Source organism: Cuculus canorus, chromosome 4 (assembly GCF_017976375.1).
Source record: "Cuculus canorus isolate bCucCan1 chromosome 4, bCucCan1.pri, whole genome shotgun sequence".
NCBI classification, from domain to species: Eukaryota; Metazoa; Chordata; class Aves; order Cuculiformes; family Cuculidae; genus Cuculus; species Cuculus canorus.
Window position 1 is genome coordinate 69,754,096 of NC_071404.1, and position 27,087 is coordinate 69,781,182.

Below are 27,087 nucleotides of genomic sequence, written 5' to 3' on the forward strand. Positions count from 1 at the left end.
CCTGGTTTTGAGGCAGTGTTCTTCACTAAAGTGATAACACAGGGCATTGGTACGCAGAAAGGCCAATGCTTGTACTTAAGGAAGGCCATCCTCGAGCTGGTGGAAATGGAGCCACATCCACGAGAAGGGGCAAATAGGGCTGGTCACCCTAAACTGACCAACAGAGTATTCCATCCTATATACATTATACTCGGTATAAACTGACAGATCATGAGGTTCTTATTCTCTTCTGTGATGGCTGACATCCGGGGAGGTTTTCATCTCGCTGGTTGCTCCTGATCCCAGATGCATGTGTTCCCAAATTCAGTTCCTGAGTGCAGCTGCCTCCTAGCCGTGGACTCATTTCCTCATATCTGCTCTGCAGCGTTTGTGGTGACGTGGAGTCGTCGAGGGGTGAGGATGCAAGCTCATGTATGTTTATTACTTTCTAATTATTTTCATTTTTATCATTATCATTATCATTATAATTTTGTTGAAGCTGTACTTCTAGTTTCCAACACATAAGTCTTTCTCCTCTCATTCCCTTCTCTCCTTTCCCTGCAGTGGTGGGAGGGGGATGGGATTTTGGGGACTCAACTGCACATCTTTAGCTGTCGAGTCTAGCCCTACCTAGTTTAGGCTAAACCGTGACAGATGCCTCATGTTTGTCCTACAACACTGTGAGTTATTCGTTCACCACCTGTATTGTCTATATCACTCCATTTCTATTTTGTTTTTCTTTCTTCCGCTAAGGAATCGAGCCCTCATTTTTGTGTGTGTGTATGTTTATCCTCTCCAACGCTAACTACTACTCCTCATCATGACAACTGCTGGTGATTTAACATACAAATGGCAGCCAGAATTCAGCAGGCCACAGCGTGTCGTTTGTTATGCCATTTTGTCTTTGACTCTGCACATTGTAAGGGCAATAAAGAGAAGGCTGGTACCGATATAATTCAAGGTGATGAACAGATACTTCAAACTTGAATGGGCTTCTTGTGATCTTCCATATTATTTAAAAGTGCAAAGCCTTTTGAGATTTTGATCTTTTAAGCAGCTCTTTTCTCCAAATTTAGCCTCTGTATTTTGAGTAGAAGTGCAAGGAGGATACAACAGGGTGTTAAAATACAAGATCAATCCAATGAGATATTCTCACCATAAGCAATACAGAACAGTCTCTCTTGCCCTCTTCTTTCTTCTTCAAAATCTCTAGGGGAACACAAATCCCAGGAATAGGATGGGAACAGGAAGAAATCTTCACTTCTAGCAATATAGTCTGGAAGCAATATAGTCTGCTGAAAAACTAAGAAACTTCCAGTATAATCTGCTTATATCAGGAGTACGGAGCGATTAATTTGGATACCCTTTTATATTACCTCATTTCTTCTCTAAATCATGAGTTCTGTGCTGTGACTTTGAGAAGGACAGCCTCATATCTCACTTTTTAATTCCGTTTGTGTTTATTGAATATTTATGTATATTCACTCGACTATAAAATTGTAGTTCCTCATAGATGTTTGGTATTTTGATTAATGGATCAGTTTACATTCTTTACAATGGATCTGGCAGGGCAAGGTATTTGCCTGTAATAGAATAGAATTACATAGATACATAGGAGGCTAAAAACCTACCTTTATTCTCCTTGGTTTATTTAGACTGAACCAGAATTTACTCGCACAGCAACAAGTTTACAAAAATTGTCTCCTACAGTTTCTCTCATTATCTTATTTCTTCAAGATACTGTCAGGTCAATTAAAGTATCTTGGAGGGTGAGGAGATTGGGGAAAGATGGAGAGATGGAATTGTTATAGGTGAAAGGTTTTTCCTTGTAAAGCAAACCAAGACCAAGAAAATAAAACAAGGACCTTGAGTAACATTAGTGACAAGATATGCTCAGGAAACGTTCTTGTTTGATTTATTTGAAACCACTATTATTCTGCAATCTAAATACTCTAGTATTTTACAATAACAACATCAAGGAAATAAAATTATTGAAACAAAGCTCCATCTCAAAATGAATGATTCCTTTTCCCATCATCTTTGGGATCTCTTTTTTACAACACATTGTGTCTGGCATTAATACAGTCTGTAAAAAAATGTTGGGTAAACATGTATTAGTAATGACATTCAAAGTACAATGACCTCCCAGTGTCAGGGTGCTGAGGAGCTAGGGGGTGTCTGGGAACGTCATGGCAGATCCCATTCCACTGGTCCAGCCAGAAGCAGGGCAGGCAGAGAGCAGCCAGGGACAGCCACAGCCCTTGGCATTAAGCACCTCCCTGGGCACAAAGCTGTGCCAAGGAAGGGCTGGAACATTGACCCACGAGTGGAGGTCAGCATCAGGCCTGGTGAGGGGAACCATGGTGAGATGCAGCCCCGGGATATCTGAGGGCATCGAAGTAGTCCAAGGAAGTCAGAGGGGTGGGCAAACCCTCTTTTTATACCAGCAATTCTGGAAGCCACATTCTTGTTTTATTTTTTCCTCTGTGTCTTTCCAGTGTGTGGGTACTTATTCCAGAGAAACGGTGAATTAGATTCCCAAATTAAGTGGTACCCTAATTCTGTTGTTATCTATAGGATGACCTAGGGAAAACTTAACCTTCTGGAAATTTATCCAGTTGTCCAGAGTCTCTGAACTTTTCAGCATCTGCCGAGTAAATACCCGGTAAGCCCTTCCCAGTAATATATTCTGCTACTATAAGACTTTTAGAGTGCCCTTACAGCCGTTACATATGAGTATTTTCTGGTAATACATTCATCTATGTGACTAATATGTCAGGAGTGGTTTGCTCCCTTTGGCAAGAGGGCAAGCTCTCTAATGGTTCTGCAACGCACCTAGGGTCACTCCATGTGTCACAAACAAACACCTACCGAACAAATTTTTTTACGCAATACCAAATACTCACTGGAGAGCGAGCAAATGAGTCTATATTTAATCAGTGATTAGGTATAGAAGGTGGCACATGTGCCTAGTTCCTGCACCAAGAAATATTTAAGTACTTTTGTAGGCTGGAACAGCAAAACAGGAGATTATCCTCTAACTTGCTGTTTAGAAACTCAGCTGGCTGTGGATGCAGAAAACATCTGAGATGGAGAAAACTGAATATGGTTTTCTCACACTCTGAAAAAATATTCCAAGAGCCATGCTATCTGCTCCGGTACTTAGTGTTCAACATCTTAATAAACACCTCAACAAACCAGGATCCTATTTTTAAGTGTTCTGGGAAGACATGTATTGAACAGAAAGCTACCAGAGAAGCATATGCTTATAGAGGCCCTTTTTTTTTTTACACCATACAGATCACAATATTTGTCCATGATGTTGGCCACTGAGAACAAATGCTTCTTTTTTTATGATGGGATCTAAACCAAATTTGCTTTTCCCAACCCTCCCCAATCATCGTATCCAAAAGGCTTTAGGCTCTGAGTGGAAAGATGATGATGTCTTCATTTTTCTCTTTGAAGCCATCCCAATTTGAAAAGAATAATTATATGTTCCTTTGACAGAGAGACCAAGGGCACCAGATTACATATTGCTCTCTAGACTACTAGTTAGCTCATTAACCTGCATGCAGGGAGATATCAGTATTGTAGCACCCATGTAGTTTTACATAATTTTATATTCTAATGACTGTTGTGGTGGTGTTTTTTTTCTTGTTATTTTGATTTAGGAACTAGGTGTTATTCCCACCTCTACAATAAATGGCATTATGTAATTTCTTAATTAAGCTTCAGCAAAATAAGGACAGTGATCCAGACCTCTGTCATAACACTGCAGTATATTTTGCTAACGAATAAAGGATAGAAAGCATGTGGAACAGCGGTGAATAGAAATCTAACTTTGAACTAAATGTTTGGGTTTCTTCATTTCCAGCTACAAATAGATTTTCCAGTGCTCAAGGTTATTTTTTTGGATGAGAACAGTAAGACAGATTTTTGGGTTTGTTTTTTTCCTGAAGCTTTAGATCTGTGAATATTAGCAGCATGTTCAGTGAAGCTGTAGATTTCACTCTGCAAATGAAGAATTAAACACTCGACAAGTTTGTATGCAAGAGGTGGTTTCCAGTTTACCCGGCATAGAGTGAAAACAGGAAATAGATTTCCCCAATCCAGTAAAGCATCATTCAAATATTTTTCTGTTACTGCATTTCACATCCTTCTCCCTGAACAGTAAAGGTCTGGTAACAATGTACATTAGAAAGACAAAAGGTAAATTATATGCTTTTGCCTGAAGATTTTTTTCTGGATAAGTGGTACTCCTTGGATCAGATTTACTAAATAAAGTAAAATTTTACTTAATTAATAACAAAATGAAATTAATTCCTGTGTTGTCACACATGAATTGACAACAGGAATTAAAGGAGCACAATTAAAGGAGCAAAATTAAACCCAGAAACCTTAACATGAATTTCTATATGACAAAGGCTAATTGCATTCCACCTGTGACTATAAAGGCATAATTTAAAAGTTAGGCTGGAAAGTCTATTACTTAACTACAAGCAATGCCAGCAGCCCCCAAAAAACTAGCTGACATAAATAGTAAACACCACAATGAAGTAACACTCACTAAAAAATAGTATTTGAAGCAGAATATAATAATATATCTGGGAAGGAAGTCTGTAAATTGTTAAGTTTTCACAACAGGGTGAGAAACCCTCCTGGGCGGATGATTTTAGTGGGCTGGGAACTGGCCCAGCAGCAGCACAGCAAAGGGTGGCCCTATCCCACCAGGGGCTGTGGGGAGAGGCTCCCTGATGTTCTTTGGGGTGGGCCACTGTCCCGAGTCTCGGTCTGGCCCTGGATCAAGCACCAGGACTGATCCTGACCCCTGCCCGTCTGCTAGACACCCGTCTCAGCCTCAGCCCAGCCCTATTCGAAGGGAGGTGCTGGAAGCCAGGGCTGAACTCCACTGTCCCCTGGAAACAGTTGTAAGAAAGAATAAGCTACCTCCCATGCCATTATTTTTCAACTCAGCTGGGACTGATCTAATTTAAATGTGTACTTGGCATGTCAAGGAGTGGATTTGTTTTTTATTTTGGGGGTTTTGTTTGTTTGTTTGTTTGCTTTTTAACAGATTGTTTCCAGAAACTCAGTGAAATTTAATGATATCATTACAAGGTATATTGCATTTTCTCCCTTGATTATATTAATTAACTATCTTTTACTTCCAGCACTCTGTCTCACTTCTCTTTCTTTGTTGACAGTCAGCATATAAATCAAAGCAAGCCTCTTACGAAAACTAAATGGCCATAAGCTCCACGGGCATAATTTAGCCTCATCTTCAGGGGTCTCAGCAGGAGAATGTTTGCTTGCATTCATCATTTTTTTGGAGATAGCATAAGCAACAACAAATATATTGCCCTCATGGTGAAATCTTTCTCTTTTGTGATATTTATTCCTGAACAAAGAGCTATTTAAGTACCAATGTCATCTGCGAGACTCAGAAAATCAGGGAATGTTCTCTTTTTTTTTCTCTCTCTCTTTTTCACAGAGGAACACTGCTCTTCTGTCAGCAACCCATAAAGTTTCTGCCCTAAATTTTTCTGATACCTGTCTAGAAAAGCTGCAGTGGTGGAGATGGAATTACTAGAGCATTTTGACGTTAGACTTCATATAGGTCTTTTCTCTATCCTGTTCACATGAAATGGGAATATTTCCCAAACACAAAGGTGAGCACACAAACCCTTCAGAGGACTGCTTTTCTACTCCAAGTAAAAGTTAGACCAGAAAAGATAATAAGTTTCGGTTTAGGTCTGAAAGGATATAATGTGCTTAGGATCTGTCTGATGTCTTCCAAAGCACAACTTTCCAAAACATTCATTGTTGAGGTTGGTATTTTATTTTCTTGCTTTGCTTACAATTTCAGCCACTAGCTATGGTAGTGTAAGAATACTCTGCTCCAATTAACTTTTAATTCTCTGCCTTTCTGCATAGTAAAAGCATGAATATATCTGCTCAGAACTGCATTTCTTTCTCTCCTTAGAAAAGCTGAACAGTGCTATCATTTAATCCATTGTTTTATTTTGCTTTAAAATTATTAGAAGTGTGTCTCTCTTAAACTGATACACAGCCACGTCCAAATTTCCAAAACTGATTGTGTAGCTTGTTAAAAGCAGAGCTTGCGAAGTTTCCCTTTTTCTATGTCAAATAATTTTATTGTACGCTGCTCTTGCTTAAAAATGCATGTGCATAACGAAAGAAATGAAAACTTCCTTCTGCTCTCCTTCAAATCACTGTCACTTGGGCCATTGCCTTTAATGGAATTAGGCTCTGATGCATATGAAAATCAGTTCAGTTTTGCAACCTGAATGTTGGGATCCAAGACTTCTAAAGCTTAAGGTTGGTTTGGTTACATTCCCTTCACCACGTTGTCGTAAGGCTTTGTTTTACAATACATTACTCTCTGCTGTCAGTGAAACTTAAAAACGAGTTATAGAAAACACACCTTTAATTTGAGCATTTGATGAACTTTAATCTTTGAACTGCATGTATTTGGATGCGTACTTTCATTAAATGTTTGTTTTGCTTGACTGACTTCTCCATATTATATAATACACATAAATATTTTAGTCTATATTCACCTATTTACCTTCAGCTCTCTTTAGTAAGTATGGTAAATGATATCTCAATCCTGTTTGCCATTTTTGATATCTTCTGATTGGCTTAGGTGGTTAACATCCAGAGGATGCTTTAATTAGTGCTGACACAGTGAACAAGAAAGCTTTAGCACAGTAGGTTTCATCTTGACTCAGCAAGATTTCCAGCACTCACATTTACACATGTTTTAAAGGATGCTTCCTAAATGAAGCATTTGCCTTCTGGAGAACTAACCCACATAAACAGTTTTTTCCTGATGTCTGTCAATATCATGAACTTTATTAACAAATTCAAATTCAAAAACCATTTCAATTAAAGAAAGCTGTCCAAGTTAGTTCTTGCTCATTTCTTACATATGAGGATATCTACAAAACCACAGATGCTCAACAATGGATTTTAATGGATGCATTTGTTTATATATATATATGTATCCATTTCATACCAATACAGATTAGCAGATTAAAGACAAGAAAATGAAGGAGCTCTTTAAAAATAATTTGAGCTCTGATTGTAGGGATCAGTGCAATGGATTTAACTCACAGTTTCAGAATTTCTCATAGCTTAATATTATAATAAAATCTTACTGGCTGTCTTTTACATTACTTCAAATAGAATAAATAGCATTCTGTTCTTTATAAATATCTGATGCCAATGTTTTGTAATCAAATTGTAATAACTAGATGTCTATCAAAGATGCTAATTTTGACCCCTATGACTTTGTATAAATTTTAATTCAAAAGTCCGAATGCCACAAAACTCCAGACTTTAACATGGAACAATGGCAGGATATGATTGGTTTTCTCCATGTAAGACATACAAATATGTAATAGTGTTGCAAAACTGCAATGACAATTTATCAGCCTAGGAAGACTATCTATTTATCCACCCGTTACCCTGAGGAATGATAGTACTGAAAAAAAAGAAGCCCACTATGAGCAGGTAATATTTGGAAAGTCAAATAGTGACATGTGTGCTTGGTTGTAGGTATAATGCACAAAGAAGGGGCTGAATTCAGATCTTGACTGCAAAACTCCATTCTACACTAAGGAACGAGTCTAACTTTGTAGTATCACATGTGCGCTTCTGTTTGCATTTACTAATAGGAGTGTACTCCCATAAGAAAAAAATCCAGTGGCAACTTACCAGAACTTGAACTATAATCATACACACACACACACAAACACACATATCTCCTCCTTCCCAACCCCCCTATAAGTGACTATAATGCAGGAAGCACAATCTTTACAAATTGTGTTTATCTGTTCATTGTCGTTCCACTTAATTTTGCAACGATACTGATGAAAAATTACTATATCTTTTTCAAATCAGCTGAGAATGTATTAATGGAAATATCTCTTTTCTTTTTCTTATTTTTCTCAATAGGCAGCTTTGTAAAAACTTGCATTAAATAACTCAAATTTTCTTTCAAGTAGTGAAATATTTCAGTGTTTCTAAGTTCTGTAAGAATCCATCTGGAAGAAACTAAAGTCTGGTTTGGAAGAAATCTAATAGGCAAGCTGCTTAGAAATCCATTGTTATATATATATATATATATATATACCAATATTTTTTTTTCAAACTAAAAAAATGTTTACAGATCTGTTTCCAGTTTGTTACCTTTTATAAGATCCTGTCTTCTGTGCTGGAACTCTAATTTACTCCAAAGACACTTCTTCACACAGACAGCTTGTTCTATTATGCTCATAAATTGTAAATTTAACATTAACTATTGCTTTGATACCTAACTGAAGGATAAAACTTTCTTATCCCTACAGCTGTGTACAGATCACATCCTCCAACACTTAGCATGCCCTAGTAGGAATTACAGAACAACAGGACTGAGAGTCTAGCCCGTGCTTTTTCTCTGAGGCAAGTTTAAGTACACTTATATCATCCCTGACAGGCAGTTTTTGAACTATTTTTAAAAGCATTTAATGAAGATCTCAGAACCTCAACATCCAATCTAAACATTTTCTCACCGCTTCAGTTTACTTTTGCGTCCAATATGCAAATCAGAGTCCTTAGACATTTGCATCACATATGCTTAAAGGAAGAGGCAAATACAAAAGCTAATGTTTAAAGGCATTTACATACCTATCACTGCAGATAGGCACCTAGTGGCATGATGAAATATATGGGAGATGCTGAACAAGTCAATGTCAGTGGGAGCTGGCTGGATGCAACAGGTATCTTCCCCACTAAAACAAAGAAACATGGAAGAAATTGAGCTTCCGTGGTGCCAAATACGTTTCTTAGTACTCCTTTAGGGACACAGCAGCTATGCACTGCTTCTTAATGTGTCCTAAAGCTTGCGTTGTCAAATGTTATCAGACTGAGATTCACAATGAGCTAGTGGAATCGGCAAAAGCTATATCTTTATCTTGGGAGCCCAGGCCGTAGTACCTAAAAACTTTCTTTTCCTCAACAGTTCTGCTTCCTGTCATGATTCCCTCTGGTACTCCCCCAATGAAATCAAAAGGATTTCTGTGACTGGATGGACTGATGTTGACATTATTTAACATTAAAAAAAAAAAAAAAAAAGAAAAGAAATGGATATGTATATCACATACATAGTTCATGGAAAGAGTTCAGTTACTGAAATGAATGGCGGGGTATGGGGTATATAGTAAGGTTAATTTTTTCAGAAAAACTGGCATGAAAAATATGAAGGCAATTTCATTGAATAAAAACACTACAACTGTCCATGAAATAGAAAGGAAAAATATCTCCTTTTCCTCCCAAAGTCTAAAAACAACCTTAATTTACAGTATATGTCCAATATTAAAAAGATACATGGAAATAAAGGAAAAAATAGTTCTAAGAAGGGCAAGCACTTTCTTGATTTAAAACCAGAAACAAGACTTAAAAAACCCCTCATTTGAATGAAATATTTGTCCTATATTTCATTGCTTTTTGTAATAAAATTAACGAAGCATGTAGGTGACTAAAAGTCCCACTACCTACAGCTAGAGAAACACTTCCCTGTTGTGTTTGCTCAAACCAATAGCTATTGGTGCTGTTTTTGATTTTTTGTATAATGTACACATTTAAAAAGGATCCTACAAAATATTTGTAGGTATACAAATGTGCTAAATGTACACATTAAAAATGTTCAATAAGCGGTTTTTTGCTGTTGTTGTTCGGAGTATTAAATTAATAACTTCAGGGTTCGGTCCAGTAGCCATTTGTACAACAAACTCTCACAAATTGATCGGAAGCTTTGTTTGGATTCATAGCAGGATGGTTTCTGTACAGATGATTTACATACTCCTATCTAATAGAAACTGTCTATATATATATATAAAATAACAAAAGGGAGAAACTCAAACTATTATGACATAGCAGTGGCTAAAATCAGCTTCTCACACATTCATTCTCCGGCAGCATTGGTGGGGATATCAGAATTTCTATAAAATGGCATGATACAAATTCCACTTAAATCAATTAGAGGTTTTTCTCTTGTCTTAATATTGAATCATCGCTAGGAATTTGTTCAGATTTGGTTAGACATTCGTTGATAACACAGTGTTCTCTAATTTGTTTTCAATATTTGACATATTGAGATACAGCGGGGAAAAAAAAACACAATACAAAAAGAAAAAAAAAGAAAAAAACATTTTACTAGATTTTTACATTTAGTAAATGGTACTTAAACTCCATGGACATGAAAGTAATTTTAAACTTTATCCTCGAAAGTTTACCTTTTTCAATATTTCATAGAAAAGAAACGCTCTAAGATACTGTTTCAGACCACAGAATTATTACAGAACATAAAGATTATATGGAAGGGTTTAATCCTTTTCCCAACAAAGATGGTATAGCCAACCCCTTTTTAGCTCCAGTGGAAGAAAGGTCAGCTGAGAATGTGCCATGTTCCTAATTTCAAATCTCCTTTGTGATAAAAGAGTCAATAGTTTGGCATATGCTTTGCCTCGGTAATTTGAATTCTATCAACAACTATTCCTAGCCACAAGAGAAATATTTTTAGGCAATATATTGGTATAGTTTCACAAAACTACGTCAGAGAGATGTGCATGTGTGTTTGCGTGTGTGTGTATGTATGTATGTATGTATACTTATGAGTCTGGGATGATTTTCTTAAAATACTTAACTTCACTTACATTATATCTTACATTGCAAAATGTACAGACACCCAGTGTTCTTTTTAACAACATATACAGGTGAGTTTATAGAGCCTTATAAAAGATTCTGTGATTCCAAATTAAAAACCATAGAAATATAATCAAAATAATGGAGAGTGGTTTATACCTCTGATAGTACATAGCGCTCATTCTGGTAATATTGACAGCTGCATCTTTGGCATTGAAAATTCGTTACAGCTTTTAGACAAAATGTTGTTGCTTACAGCTTTTTTTTTTTTTTTTTTTTAAACAGGAAAAACAGGATTGACCGCATTATGAATATCGGGGAAGTACTAGTAAAGGTTTATTTTATTTTTGTTTTTACCAAGGATAGCTTAGGAACCCTGAATTACCTTCTCATTTTAGTGTATGGTGTAGACTGTATGAATCCATTAAAAATCAACTAAGTTGTACCACGTTTTTCGGAAAATTATATATAATATAATATATATATATTTTATATTTATTTAGAAGCTTTGAAATAGTACAGTAAACACTTTGCAACACGGTGTATAAACTACAGAATGTCTTTGATAATTTTGCGGGCCTTCAGATTAACAACATTTTTATGACCCACATGTGAAAAGAACATGATCACAATCTCTCTTGTAAAGTTGGAATAGTTTGGGGAACACTTGATCACACAAAAATAATATAAAACAGTCAAGTTTAAAACAGTGATATTGCATTTATAATGCACATTTCTTTTATCCGTACGATTGGCTTCTTGTGGTGAATATAAACATCTAAAGGGCTCAGTGACATTTTGGAGAGAGAAAGATATATAGTGCTGTAAACAGGCACACACTGATCAGAGAGGCAAGATCAGTTGCCTCTGAAGTTTCTACAGTTCTACACATTTCAACTCATTTCTCAGGCCTGCTGAGAGCAATTAGGTCCTATTGTTGGCCATGATGTCTCCAACAGCACACAAATCCTTCAGTTACACAGAACTGGATGGCCAAGATAATGAAGTTGAAAGTTGATGCTTTTTGTTGGTCGACTTTTGTGCAAATCATGCTGCTTCAGGTAAGTCCTGTAGAAGTGACTAGCATATCCTTTTCCGTGCTGCAGGAAAGAAAGAAAGACACTTCTGAGAGAAAAAAAAATTAAAAATCGGTCTCCAACAGTTGTTAGGTTTAGTATCTCTTAGAGTGCAGAGAAACAAGCAAAACTTGTCACAAACTGTCACTTAAAATTCCCACCGTAGCAAACAGGTTAATGTTGATTCACTTTTCAGAGAAAAGACTTTTTGAGGCTTGATAGCCTGAAAACCAAACTTCACATGCTGTATTATTATCATGTCTAACGCGTCATGGCAAGTATTCCAATGTGCCTATACAGAATCAGTGTAAGAAAAAGGCAAATAGTCACACTCGCAGGTTCAATATTATTGGAATTTCCAAGCTTATTTTTTCCTTATTCATCTCATTATTTGAAGCAAGATCGAGAATACTTCAAAGATTCAGAAGCTGGTTTTCCTTTTCTTTCAAAGTGAACCATTATCCTCATCACCAAGCGACACTTTAGTCTGGTTTGATGGAGATGAAAAAACGGTGCATTAGTGTTACAATTCAGATTTCAGCACTTACTGTCAGGCTGGAAATTAACTCGTGTTACACAGATGAAGAAGGTCAATGCATTAGCAAACCCATATCCTAATCCACCAGTTGCAATAGCTGTATTACCTCAAGACACTGGCTATTTTAACTGTAATTGGGAGCAAAGGTAACAAATGATTTGCACTAGCTTTCAGAAAGATCCTGGGTTAAACTCTGATCTCCGTCACACATGAAGCTGCGACAAAGAACTAACTCACTTGCTGAAGTACCGTCATCATCATTATTATTGTTTAGTAAAGCTTGTTACAATAAAATCAGGTTTTACTTTAGCTCCAAACCTCCTAAATCCCTACCTGAAAATCAGTATATTTCTGTGCATGAAGTGTTAAAACAAAAAGGAATTTTAACTTTAGAATGAATCTTTGAATCATGCCATCCATATATACATGTTGATGCTTTCATGCTGACACACAAAACCATCCAGTCTCCATTCCATTTAACATAAATATATACATTAACCATATTTATTCAGTATATACATTCACCAGTAAACATATAAAATGTATCTACTGTGTCACAGGGAAGTTAGGTTACTTACAGGAAAATGTTTGGATAGGTATGGTGTGTTTGCCTAATCTAGCCTGCCTATGTCATAGGATGCGTGCAAAAAAGTGTGAAAAACATTTATTTATAAGCTATCTGTCCAACATACAAACAATTGCCAGATGCATTATTAACATTAAAATTAAAACATCTAGTATAGTGTGTTTGAAATGTGTCACTTTTGTAGAAAATTAGCAGCAGAATTAGAAAGGATTTTTAAAAGCTTCTGCAAGTTTGGGGTTTTTTTTGACATTTTAGCTAAGATTAGTCAGATCAGAATCCTATGATTCATGTAGAAAGTCTTGATGAAGAATATGATCAGATCAATCAAGTTTCTAGACATCTTTTAAAATATCTTTTTAAATATTACAGGAAACAATCATTCCAGTAACAGTAATAACAATAGCAAGACTTATATTTGATCTTCAAAACTTTCTTCCAGAAGTTCGCTAACAACTTCAGTTCTCTTGTAAATATATAAGCATAGAAATATAGATTGCTGCCTGCCACTGAGGAACACATGCTGGAGTGCAGACACAGGAGGACTTTTGTGGGATAAATCTATACAGGTATGCAGCTGGGGCAACTGCTGCTTTCAAGCAGTCCTTTCACTGTCCTTCTACCCTGGTCTGACACAGTGCATTAGCACTGTTGACATGGCACTTGAGGTGCACAGCAAAACCAGTTTACACTATTCTTTCAGATAATACAGAAACTGAGTTACTGGCTGTGTCTCGTTCCTTTGTCATGTAAGCTGGTGCCTTCCTTAATTCTTAAACTTCAGTTAATATGCCTGTATTACAAAAGAATCAGCCTACTTTATAGCAATAACTAAATACTACACAATGGATGTCGAACACCTACAACTCTCCCTACCTACAAAAATCCTTGTCCCAAATCCCAAAATATCCTCTGCGAACACATAAAATGCACTGGATTTCAAAGGCAACTTTCATCCTCTATGGGATTTTCTTCTGTATTTGTGGAGAATTTTATGTTCAAGAAAATCTCTCCATGTCTATACCATTTTCCGTCTTTTTACAGATGGGGAATATAAATCAGAGAGGTTAAATGGAAAGGAGGATGGACTTAAATTAAAACAGAGGGCAATGAAAGTTCTGACATCTGCTTCTGGCTCTGTGTGCGTGCATGCATGTATGTTCACAAATAAGCTTTAATAAGAAACACTAAGCCTCTCTGTATCACAATTTCTCCATCTGTAAAATGGGAATAACATTGCTTACCCATCTCCTAGAGGTGCAGGAAGGTTTAAATCACTATTCTTTATAATCCACTTTGAGATCCAGAGATGGCAAGTGCTACAGAAATGGAAGTATCAGAGTCAGTGTAAGAGCTGGAACAAGAACACCATAATATCGGGTGCCTAATATCTCCTCTGAGATCACAGCTCTCTTACTCATCCTTATCATCTCCCCTGTTCCAAACTCTCAAACTAGTGCATAGGGAAGTTTCAAGTCTGTGTGACTACAGGTACTACTTAGAAAGAGGATTTTAATAATAAGCAGTTTCATAATTCTGTTAATTACACTGTTTGTACATATATTCTAATAGTGTTTGAGGTGAACAAGATATTAGAGTCACAAGTATTCCAATCAAAATTCTTAGAGATTCTTAAAGTCTTACAATTTGTACTATAGTAACTATTGATCCTTCCCCAAAGACCTTAACAAAGATTCTGAGTATTACAGTAAGAGTGCTTAAGGCATAAAATTTATATGGAATTGCAGCAAAAACTGGAAATAAAACCAGGAAAACTGTGTAAGATTCATTTGTTCCTCAGTACACATTAGTAAGCCTCCCAATCACAGTGAACTAGTTCTGTGTAGACTGAAGAGACACGTAAAGGCATCAGTGGTAGATGAACACAAAAAGAAATGAAAAACACTAGTACAAGAAATAGAAAAGAGAAAATAAAACATGCAATGATTACTCCTAGCTGATGAATCAGAAATGAACAGAAAATACTGTAAAGCACCAGTCTTTTTAATAAGTCTTTCTTTCACTCTGTTTTGAATCATCCCATTGCATTCAAACTTGATGTCAGACTACTACTTTACAGCCAGGAATACAGCCACATATTTTTCCTCTTTTGGCAAACCCGAGAAGGGACTGCCTGTACTTGGAAGACTCTCGGAAAACTCTCTGAATAAAAATTTTCTCCTGCTTAATATTGCTAGCTAATCTAAGTAGGCCCACGAGAAGGCCCACTGCTTCCCTCCACGAAACGAAAGCAGCAAAAGAAAACACATCCTATACCTTTCGTAACTTTTGCCACTTTCATTCTATACTCTATTTAAAAGCTCCATGAACTCCCCCAGTATTCTATGTGGTGGAACAGAATGGCTGCAGAGTTCCCCCAAGTGCCAGTAGTCTAAAGATCCAAATGAACCCCTAGATAATAAAATCTCCAAAGAATATCGAATGTCAGGCATGCTGCTGCTGTTACAGAAATATCGCTGATTCCCCTTCACTTAAGAGAAAGATGATGCTTCAACTTAAAGAACTCTCTTTTACTTAAAAGAAAGCTATGCAACTGGAGAACAGGGGGAAAAGCCAGTGTATAAACTGTCATCTTTCTATTTCAGATCCAAATTGTATAAGTTAGCACAATATCCGAGTAATATTTGTCTTCATACAGGCTTTCAGATACAAAGCTCTCAATGCATTAGGTTTTTTTTTTCCTGTGGGTCTCCCATAAAAAAATATGTGCCTCACCATGCCACGTTTATGAAGATCAGGTGGTCTCCAGGCAACATTGCAACTGCTACACAGGTTAAGGGAGGCTGTAATCTCCTGGATTCTACTCAGAAATAGCCCAGCTGTGAATGCTACAGTGAACACCTGTCACTTGTAGTGAACAATAGTTTTAAAAGGAATTAATTATATTAATATACATTATGGCAATGTTGGTTTTAAATTAGCATAATTAATTTCAACTCTATATTTTTACAGTTTGCTTTACAGTTTATACATTAACTGTAACAGATGGAATATTGCCCTTCACTACGTCCCATTGGTTTTGACAGTGCTAGGAATGGATAATTCTATGACCACCAACGGGCTGCAAATTCAGCACTCTTGTTGTAACTCAGCCCAAATGAATAGAGACCAGGACTGAAGCAGCAGTAGAAGACATACTGTACGAAATAAACCAGCTGTTTCAGTTAACCTGAAGTCCTAGAACAGCTATCATCAAGAATATTTTTGGAAAAAGGTCAACAAGTGAATGGGAAAGCAGAGTAAACTATCATAGCTCCCTCACCCTTTGTAGTGGTGTATCCAGGTAAAGGGTGAGACACACGGCTGGGGCTGGGGCTGGGGGATGTAGGATGGGGATTACTCTGCTGCCACCCATGTTCTGTGGATAAAAAAGTATTCCGGTCATTGCAGGTGTTAATTCAGTATCTTGTGCAATCCATAAAGTCTTTTTTTTTTCTTTTTTTAAATGAGCTACTACTTAAAGATGGTCTTCTAAAGCATTGCTAATAATATTTTATGAAAATTCCACTAATGGCATTATAAAAAAAAAAGATTGTCTTTTCCAGTCTGATAAACTCTGATACACAAATATGAAAATAAACTTTTTCTCATATATCTTTTCCTTATGAATTAGTTTAAGGGGAACTATTTTTTCTTTTCTTTCAAGGCTTTAGTTAAGAGATTTGGGGCTTCAAATCTGTACTCTATAGAGCACACTTGGAAAAAATAGCTTGCATTCCAGATGTCCGTATTATATTTTACACAATTAATGTGGTTTTGCTAACTCTATATTATATCAAATAGTTGAAAAAAAAGGAAGATGAAACATACTTACTTTTGTATTAATAAATAAATAAATATGTAAATAAGGCCAACTCTTCCTTAATGTCAGAGAGTCAATTTGCTCTTGTGGTTGTTGTTTATGTACTTATGTATATGTCTGAAGACTCCCGCAGGCCACCAAGAGGGTTAAGTAAAAATGAGACCACGTTCTGTCTCTACATTTGTAGCATCTGATAAGACAGGGACAGCAGGACAAGCTCCTACATGTGAACACGTAAGCTGCACCGAGGCAGAATTGATCCCTAATAAAAACATGGAATTCAGTATGACTGAAAGTTCTTTCTGGGATCTGCAAACCCAAACCCCATAAATATTGCTTCTAAAATAAACCAACAGCATGTGGGCTGATGGGTACAATTACCAGATTTCATGTGAAACGACACAAAGATGTGAGCATTAGGTCTTCAGGCTGTGAATAAATAAAGTAGGCCAAAATGCTGAAGTAATTGTTGTACTGAATCTTTTCTGGAAGCAGGCTTACTTTCTGCTAAAGAAAAAAAAAAAAAAAAAAACCCACCAGCACCACCCACAGACCATTAAAATCTTTCTTCCCTTGGAGAATACATCTTCTGGAACAAAGATGATTTTGCCAAAAGGTTATCTTTTGTACAAAGCAAAGCAGCCACATATATTGTCCTTTACTTTTGTCTTGCATTAAGTGCATGCATTTCCATATTTATATTCATGTAAATCGGTTCCAGAAACAGTAATTCCCAGCCAAGTCAAAATTTGACAGTGATGGATTCTGCACTGACAATAAACTCGTGAACACAGAAAATAGTGTTACCTACTCCGTGCAAATGGGCAAAAAGGTTTGTCCTTTGTACTTAAGTACAAAAGTGCCACTTTTCAAATACAAATATAGTGTCAAATAACTGCTATATAAACAACTTAAACAGATTGACTGTTTTGAAAAATGTTTATTGACCAGATTTCTGACTGACAGCTATCGCCACTTCTATTAGCTTCATTTCAAGATCAGAAAATACATACTTAAAAGATGTCTTCAAAGTTTGCAAGATGCCTTCTTAAATATTTTTGTATGCCAAGAAGGATACCTGATCAAATAGTTGACACATCATGACACTGACTGAAATAATGTTCCTCTGGTGCTATTGAGTGCCCTGACTCTTAAATTCTACCTGGATTTAGCTGAACCACTAGTTTAAAAAAAAAATAAACAAAACAAAAACAAACCACAAACCATTAAAGCATTTCAGTTCTTAAGAATAAGTATCCAAGTCTCAGTTTATGTAAGCACTAGATGAAATTTCTCTCCGTTTAGGACTATCCTCAAGCAAAGGCTTAAGTTTAAGCACTGACCTTAATCAACATGTGCTTTAAATTAAACATATGATTAGGAAGGATTTTCTTTTGAATCAAGTCCTGGATTTAGTCATAAATTTTCTGTGGCACATAAGACACTTTTATGTGTATTTGATTTTCTGTTCTAAATGCTGACTTTTTTTCCACTGCCAGGAACAGCCCAGTGGCATAGTACCTGTCAGACTTGATTTATCTCTGGTTGCCATTATTTACTACAGAAACGATACTTTGTAGTTACTACAATGCAGCACAGAAAGTGCTAAGCTGTATTCTATAATGTACCATAAAAACACCAAAACCAGTTTTCCCACAAGATACAGTGAGAAGAAGAAGAAAAAAGCATTTTTGTCTTTCTGCACCATAATAAATCGCGTTTTCTACCTAAAAGTACTAAAGACAATAAATGACCCTACCATTATATTCAGAGAATCTTGGAATATTTTATTTTGCAAGAGTTGTTTTAATTATGTATTATATTAAGATAAATTAAATAATCCCTTGATTATTGGTGATATATGCCAAATTTATGACAGAGCATATCCCCTAAGAGTTTTTCCAAATTTTCAATCAGCAATTTATTGTAATCGCATACATGTTCTAGTAGCAAGTTCCCGTTCTTCTCAGTTTGCTGCAAGCTAATAATTCCATACTATCCTTAGTAATACCAGTACTTGATGCCTTCCTTTTATCATAAAAAAAAAATGCTTATCTATTTGTATGCAACAGTCATTTCTTCTCCTCAATCTAATTTTCTTCTTCCTCCATGGATTTTTTTTTTCAAAATTCACCATTTTATTGCACTCTTCTGAAATCTTCAATATACTTCTCTCTAAACTGACAAGCCTGAAAATTAACACTTCAGTTTGAGAGTCACCCAAAGCAGAATACACTAAAGGCTGGCTACAACCTAACTCCAAATTTCCAGTGACCTGAGGAGAAGAGGAAGGATATGAACCATTCTTCCTAAATTGCTCTTAAGTGCCTAAGTTCCCTATAGATTCAAGGGAAAAGCAAACATGTACAGGCCTCCGGTTGGTGGCCTTCCGAAGTGCTAAATTAATCATGCTGGGTTTGGGCTGAAATACTTAAATTTACTTGTTCTTACAGTAGGTAACATACAGTGCAGTATTACATTAGCATCACACTATGTATTCTAATGCAATTTATCTCTGCCATGGTGTGTTTTCCACCACACCTCTCTCCTGGCTGGGATCAGGCGACATTAGGATCTGCTAGGTACATCCCCTCTCTTTTTGTGAACATTTTCCATTTCTAAAGCGCAGCACTTAACATTTGTTTTTAAAAGCAGCATACAGTCACATTTCAGAAAGCCCTTCCTAGTTTATCAAGATATCATACTTAAGTTTATCACATAAACTTCTCACAATCCTTTCAAAACATGGGCTTAGCTTCTATCCATGAGTGAAACTTGCCCAAGATCACTCTTTGTCACTTAAAACTACCAGAATGGAATGATTTATATCCACGCTACTAAAATCTCTCAGCCACATTATATTATATATGGGGGCCATACAGTGTGATCATATTCAGCTTTCAGAAATGGTCCCTGGCCCATGTTGTGACACCTGCACCACATCCAGGACTTGTTAGGGAAGAAAGCTAGTTGACACAGGCTAAAGGCACGTCAGAGTGTAAGAGAACAGACTATAACATTCCAGTGCTGGGAAGGATCCTGTTTAATTGATTAGATGGACGTAAAGAATATCACAAGTACAAAGCACACAGCACTTATCTCAAGTAGAGCAGGAAAAAAGTTATTGCTGCACCTCATTTATAAGCAAGAACTGTTTTAGATCTCAGTTCCTATCAATACCCACAGCTACATTCAATTGTCATCTAAATTCCAATTGAGCATAGATGGATGTCAATTTAAAGCACAAATAGGAAACTAACAAAAGTCACAAAGTGACAGAACTTTACTCTGACATAAGGTGAACCCACAATATCAATCAGCATCTATAAAGTGCCTTATGAATAAAGAAAGATTGCATTCAAGCAGTTTCATAACAAATCCTTTTCCAGTGCTGAATGCAGCCATGATGCTGGAGGTGAAAAGATAAAGTCAGAGGACTTGGGTCACTTGCTAAAATCCCCGTAACTTCTTTGGTGAATCTACTCTGCATCCACTTTTTTTTTGTTCTAATCCACAGTACTCCTGATAACCTGTGAAAATGTCACGTAAAACATTATTTACACATGTGACATATATATATTCATATATATGCAAAAAACGCAGATTTACTCTTGCAACTCATACATGCAGATAATTTCCAAGTAGAATTTAGGAAGAGAGTTGTGAAAATTTTCTTCCCCATTTCCACAATATTTTCTCTAACCAATAAAGACCGTTATCTTACGAAAAAAAAGAAACAATCATAGAAGAGTTTGGATTTTCAGTGAATCCACACTGATTACTATCATCATATTTAGCTCTTCTGACAACTTACTGGGTATTGTAGGTAAAAATAATATTCTAATTGTCTGTATCTCTTACTTCCTGTCTTACAAGAAGGTACCAAAACCATCATTTTCCACTCTTCTGACTTCACCATGCTATGTTTCTAAAACAAATTCAATGTATTGACAGCTGCTTCCCAGCAGCAGTCGCCCTACTGCTCACATGAAACTGTGGCTTCTTGGTGGCTAGTGTACAAATAGAGCTGTTTACAGGCTTGCCAGATAAATAGCAACACCGGTCCCTATAGTGTGCCTGCCCAATCACAATAAATAGATGCAGTTCCTTCTTTAACTGGTTATTCACTGCGTTATATAAAAGGCTTTCCCTATTTCTCCTCCTTTGGTCAAGGATAAATAAAAAAGCCTTCCAAATTAAAGCAGTGGAAATGACAGTGGCAAATCAGAATTATCATGTGCAGGAAAAAAGAGATAGAAACAAGAATAAATTTCTCTGCTGTGCAGACCAAGGAGTTCCTCAGAGGGAGGGAAGCAGAGAGGAAAAGACTTTGCTGCACACAGACCCAAGATTAGGCACACATTCCATTCTCCAGCTCCTGACTGTCACAATAAGGAGGCTTGTACATTTAAGAACAGCTTTTATTCATAATGAATAGAATTTGCCTATCAAAAATGAATAACATTAGTGCCTTTGAAAATTTTAACTGCAAACATTTCATTGCTTTCCAAAGAGGCTCATGTCCATAAGTGGTTAAGTTACTTTTGCCATAGGATTTAAATTTATAGGACAAGAGGCATTTTGGAATTTTAAACCAGCATAACACAGTAATCTCAAAAATCACTGCTAAAATTTCAAGCAACCTTTCTGCTGGTTCATTTTTATATTCCATGGGTACGAATCCAGAAAATGGTATTTCAATATTTTAAAAAAACCACCTGCACAGATGGTATACTCGTGGCAGACACGAGCACTCTCTAAATTGACATAAATGAATAAATATAGCACCAGTCTGAGACAGTTAGCTACACACGACTTCTATGTGCTTCAATCAGAACTGGCAAATACAGACTTTTACAAATATTAGAAGAAAACAAATAGCTGAGATGATATATTTTTAAGACAAAGTAAAAATGCCATTTTCTTTCAAATAGCAGTTTTTTTAACTTTTTCAGTTATTTTCCTAGACTGTAGTTGCTAAAAGCTCTAGAGTCATCTAAGACAAGAGATGCTATGTAAACCTAGAAATGGATACTTTTTTAATCAGTATTTTGTACAGTAGAGGGTACTGCTAACTGTGCAAGATCACAGTTACATAAAATAATTCAAGTAAATAGCATTTATATATAACAGCTAACACCTGTGCTTTAAAATGATTCTTTTTACTTCTTTCTCTTATATTCATGATTTTCATAAAAACTGATAACAATGATGTGATTTACAGGTTCTATTGGGCTGCAGCCAAGCATACTTATGCATTCCTTCTTAATTTTGCTTTCTCAATTATTCATTTTCCCTCTATTATTGCAATAACATTCTGTAAGTATCCTATCCTTTGAGCGATAGGTGCAAGAGGAATACGTTCAGATGAAGAATGCCAACCAGATATGAATGTGAGATAAAAATACCTTTCAGAAGTTATGCAATAATCATTAAACAGTGAATCATCCTAAGTGGTTTATGCAAGATTATAGAGTACCTACGATAATGAGTAAAAACACATAACAGTCTTGCTCTCCCTTTATTATATTTTAATTAGTATTAATTGTTTAAGTTTTATTTCAGGTTTGGGATTTTTTTTTTTTTGAAGTGGCAGTCTTGAGGTGTGAGTGAATAAATCTCTTATCATTTCAGATAGAGAAAAAATGGAAATGCTCTATTACACTTTTCTAAAAAGTATTTAATTACGTTTCTTAGCATTATTAGATGTTGGCTTTCCAACTCGCCCTCCATTTATGTTGAGCAACTTTGCATGTACAAAATCACTCTCATTTGTGCAGAAAGGAGAGTTGTATCCTGTCCCAGAGATAAATTCCTGAATATACAATAAGAAATCCACTGTCTGTGACAGGACATGCAAGATATTCAGCTATGCAGATGAGATTTAAAGTTGAAAGACATAATTTTAACATTCTTTTTGAGCACAAAACTGCACTATTCACAAAGGAACAACACTTTTACTATGCACATATAATTTGTTTATTCATACCAATAAAAATTGCATTTCAATGCAACTTATTGTTCTTTTTCTTTTAATCCAGCATTACAATATTTGCTTTCTTCTTACCCCAAGAACTGTAACATATAAATGCAACTTATTGGTGCTAATTTGTTTGCTTTTACTTCTGTGAATTTTTACTTCAAGTATGTGTGAAAAATCAGGAATTGTGTTACAAGTGACTAATCAAGGAATCCGACAGCTGCCACCTTTGCCTGATTCATACTAGAAAGCCAGTGGGCTAATTTTAAAAGCAAAACTGTAGACAGGCCTCATAATTTTTTAAAAATTAATCAAGTGTCCCATTCAAAATAGCTATTATTTCTGTTTATGGAAATGTAATGCTATGTCTATCACAGCTCTGATAAAACTACAGAAATAATTTACAGAACTGTGATGTAACTAAATGAAGAAAAACCAAAGAAAATATATCTTCATTCATTAAATATACAAAAAAAAGTAATTTTCTTTTTTTTTGGAAACTTTTCCAAAAAAGTAAAGACTTATTGCTTAAAATATCTTTTCTTATATTTATGTTAAACTTTAGCAGAAAATGTTTTTACAACATATCCTGCCATGCAGAAACATGCCTTTATGATCCTAACTAGATCAAAATGCTCCCAAAATATTTACATGAATTTGTTTTTATTCCTTAGAAAAATAATCAAAGGATTGTGAGACACTTCTTGTCCTAGTATAAAGACACAAACTTTTTCTCCTCTGGGTCACTCATTGTAATCTAATTCAGGGAGATAGATAATGACTGTAAGTTAAACCATCCTTTTTGGTAGGTCTGTGGCAGATTATTTGAAATAAATTGATGGTCCAATTCCTAAAAATTCAACTCTGCAAAGACTTTTGAGAGCTATTTGATTTTATTTGTAAACCAACTTGTATAGGTCAAGTTGAGCCGGTGACAAATATTCTGTACAATGATAACCTTGTACTTAATTTATATTTTAATATAAACACAGCGGCTTGTCCTCAGTCCAAAGCCCATCTCCCTCACTCTACACAGACCTTCACTGCTCTTCTAACCGCAGAGTGTGTCACTGGCTCTCCAGGCTACGAAACTGAGGCGCATAGCGAGGACAAACTTACCTTTAAATTTTTTGGGGTGATACAAACAAGTCTCACACAAATCACTTCACTCTGTGAGCCTAGACCTGTTGCATCTATAAAAGGTAGTGCTGATACTAAGTAGCCGTTATCACAGAAATCAAAACAGTTAAGCCAAAGAAATGGATTTTTTTCTCTTCTAATTCACCTTGTTTAGGCAGTTGGCTCTTTGGGGAAATGACCAACTTTTTTATTCTCTATGTATACACCATATTTAATAGGATAAAATCCTGATTCATACATAAAATATGTTGATGGTGTTGCAAATAATTACCATGCTAATGATACAGGGTCATCAAGTGAAGATGCTTGCATGTGTTCAGAAAATATTGCAGAGCTAATTAAGGGGCTACTTTAGAACACAATTATTATTCTAGAAGGTCTCTTTGTATAAACACTGTTATTCCATTCAGTAAATTGTGCCTTTATGTATTTATTTTAACTTGCTTTCAAAGTAAATTAAGCCATACCAAAATAATTTTTTTAGAACAAAATAAGCATTTCTACATAGAAAGTTAAGGTATAATGGCAATATTTGACTGTTTTCATATGTAAAAAATTTCCTCATCTCTTAATAGGAGAAGAAAATATTCTATCACTAATGTCAGTACGTAACTTCAAGAAAGCTCTTGAGCACATCTAGGACAATCCACAACTACGGAAAGAAACCCCATGGAACCTACTTTTTATCACCAATTATAGACCAAAATACTACTGAGATGGACGCAGTGATGCTATTCCCACCATTACCATCTCAGGACCTGGTCCAAAGTAGTAGAACTAGATCAGAATCAGACTGATCAGGTACTTATTGCGAAGATCAGTCTCTATTAATATCATACAGATTCTGCTACAACACGTTTTCGTTCTTGGATTAGGGTTTCTGGTCACTACAGTAAAAATACTTGTAAAAATAATGGCTAATATAAACACCACTGAATGAAAAATTAGATGGAGACAGTTAGAATCTATTTTTAAAATCAAAGGAATTGCTCAAAAGCTACATTTTACTTTCTTCACCAGTGTTATTTCACTTACTTTATTTTATTCAGTCAAGTTCAGAAACTCTTTAATATTTTATCAACATTCAAGTCATTATGAAAAAGTCTTAACTGTTTGCAGAAAGGCAGTGATGAACAAGAAGAAGCAAGTGTAAATTATGCAGTAAGAAGAATATGCGAGTTAGAAGAATCCTGGAGTCACTCTATAAGACAACTCTTCAAAACACCTACAATTTATTGATGCCACCACAATTTTCTAATTTGTATTGATAATAAATATTTAAAACATATGTAAAGAATATATTCTTGAAAATATGTTATTTGAGAATAAAGCTATCCGCTTTTGGTGTATTCTGCTCAGAATAATATACAGAATATGTAGGTTTATGTGGAAACTGGTGTATGATTAAGTCCAATGGCTTAGACTGATAAAGTGAACACTTGAAACATAAAGAAACTCTTTCAAGTATGAGGATTTATTTCTTTTTCTACATTATAATTTGTAATATAGCTGCTGCTGTTTTCACTTATCCATGCAATGACCTAAACCTCAAACAACAAAGAAACAAACACCCAAATACCCACTATTAAGCCTTTGCTTTCAATCACACCCCACAATCAAGTTTGACAGATTACTGTATTATTTGTGTCAAATGTGTATCATTTTATCAAATGTGTATGATCTTGTCAGTTCATGACCTGGTTGCTCTTCAATTGTTTTGCTGTCTTGCTGCTCTCTTTTATTGAGAGCAGCAAATGAAAGCACCCAGCTTACCTTCTGTGTTTTCGTGCAGTCTCCTGTTTACTTCATGTCCCTATCACAGCTTGTCTAAATTAATTAGTGACAAGCTTCTGATATGACTTTGCACGGAAACATTTTCAGTATTTTTCCCGTTATGCTACCTATTTCTATGGAATGAATAGACCAGCTACAGCAACATAGTGATACGTTTTGCATAAAGGTTTTGTAATACTTTTGTAGTTTCTTTTCAATTCAATTCCTTTTTATAACCCAGCATTTTATTTCCTTCTTGCTGGCTTTGTACATCTGGGGACACTTTTCAGGGAATTATTCCACAGTCTTTTTTCTCTAGAAGAGTCCAAATTTCTCATGATAATATACATTGCCTTCCTCACGTATCTTTTCTAAGGTTCTGCACTGAATGTACTCGTTGGAACACAGTGCAGGAATCACCAACCAGACACAAACTTGAGCAGATACACTCATACGAAACAGTGAAAGCTCTACATAATGCTACCAGTTTACATCTGTATCTAAAGCGCTAACAGCACAGCTTATGCAAGTAAGTTCCCTCAGCTATTCAACTGTGCTGATGCTACTCTGCAGCTTTCAGTTCCAGAGCGAGTTAGATCAGAAGAAGACTGGGTTTTCTGGACCATGCTTCCCTGCACAATGTGACGTACGTAGTCTGTTAGAGACTCAATTGACCTAAACCATTTCGTGCCATCTGCAAATACCACCTCCTTCTTCTCACTTTCATTTCTAGATAATTGATTTTTTCAACTCCACGGATTTCCACACAGTCACTTGGGGAACTTCACTTCTGGTAAAATGTTCCTTTATCTTTATGATGTTTTTTCTCTTAAGCACAGAGGTTGCAGTAATGCTTTACCCTGTGACAACACTTGTTTACTTTAGTAGTTTCTTCTGCTACACAGAAGCTATACTTAAGGGTTTTTTTGACAGTTCAAATACAGTCTATTGATTAATTCTCACCCACTCTATCAAAATTCTAGTACACTGACAATCTTTCTGTGCAATTCTCCTGGACAGGCGCCAGCTACCTTGTTCCTAAAATCCTGAGTCACAATTTTATGTCCTATGCTAAGGTTTCTCATTTACAAGATTACAAGTCTCTAATTTACACGATTTTCTAGTACCCTTTTTTAACAATTAACACAACTTCAGACATTCTTTGGTTACTAGCTTTTGTTAGAAACTGAAACTTAAAGGAACACATAATCCACCGACTTCTTCCTGTTTGTTTTCATCGATTTTTCAACAACACCTTCTCTGCCTCAGTCTTGGACATTTATTTGAAACCATTACCTGGAATGGGTGACTTCCTAAATACGCCTGCCATTCTTTCTCCGTCCCTCCTCTGGTAAATAGAAATGCAAAGAAACAGTTGAGAATCTCTACAACACCCTTGCCCTCACTAACTGCAGCTCAAGAGACTCACCAGTTCTATCCTAGCTCACTATGCCTGACATCTTAAAAACTGTCTATAGTTATTTGCGT

At 35.9% G+C, this 27,087-nt stretch overlaps 1 protein-coding gene across 6 annotated transcripts in view; it reads right to left on the reverse strand.

The window, feature by feature from the left end:
• Positions 1-1,608: 1,608 nt before the first annotated feature.
• PCDH10 (protocadherin 10) overlaps positions 1,609-27,087 on the reverse strand; it is a 41,263-nt gene continuing 15,784 nt past the window's right edge. Inside the window, exons 5-7 of one of the 6 annotated variants that reach the window (XM_054064895.1) lie at positions 16,167-16,262; positions 14,128-14,202; positions 1,610-11,786 (exon numbers count right to left, since the gene is read on the reverse strand). In XM_054064895.1, coding sequence (XP_053920870.1) covers positions 14,168-14,202; positions 16,167-16,262 — 131 coding nt within the window. In that variant the 3' untranslated portion in view covers positions 1,610-11,786; positions 14,128-14,167. Of the gene's footprint in view, positions 11,787-14,127; positions 14,203-16,166; positions 16,263-27,087 lie in introns of all 6 variants that reach the window. The other 5 variants (XM_054064896.1, XM_054064899.1, XM_054064897.1 and 2 more) reach the window with 5 other exon arrangements.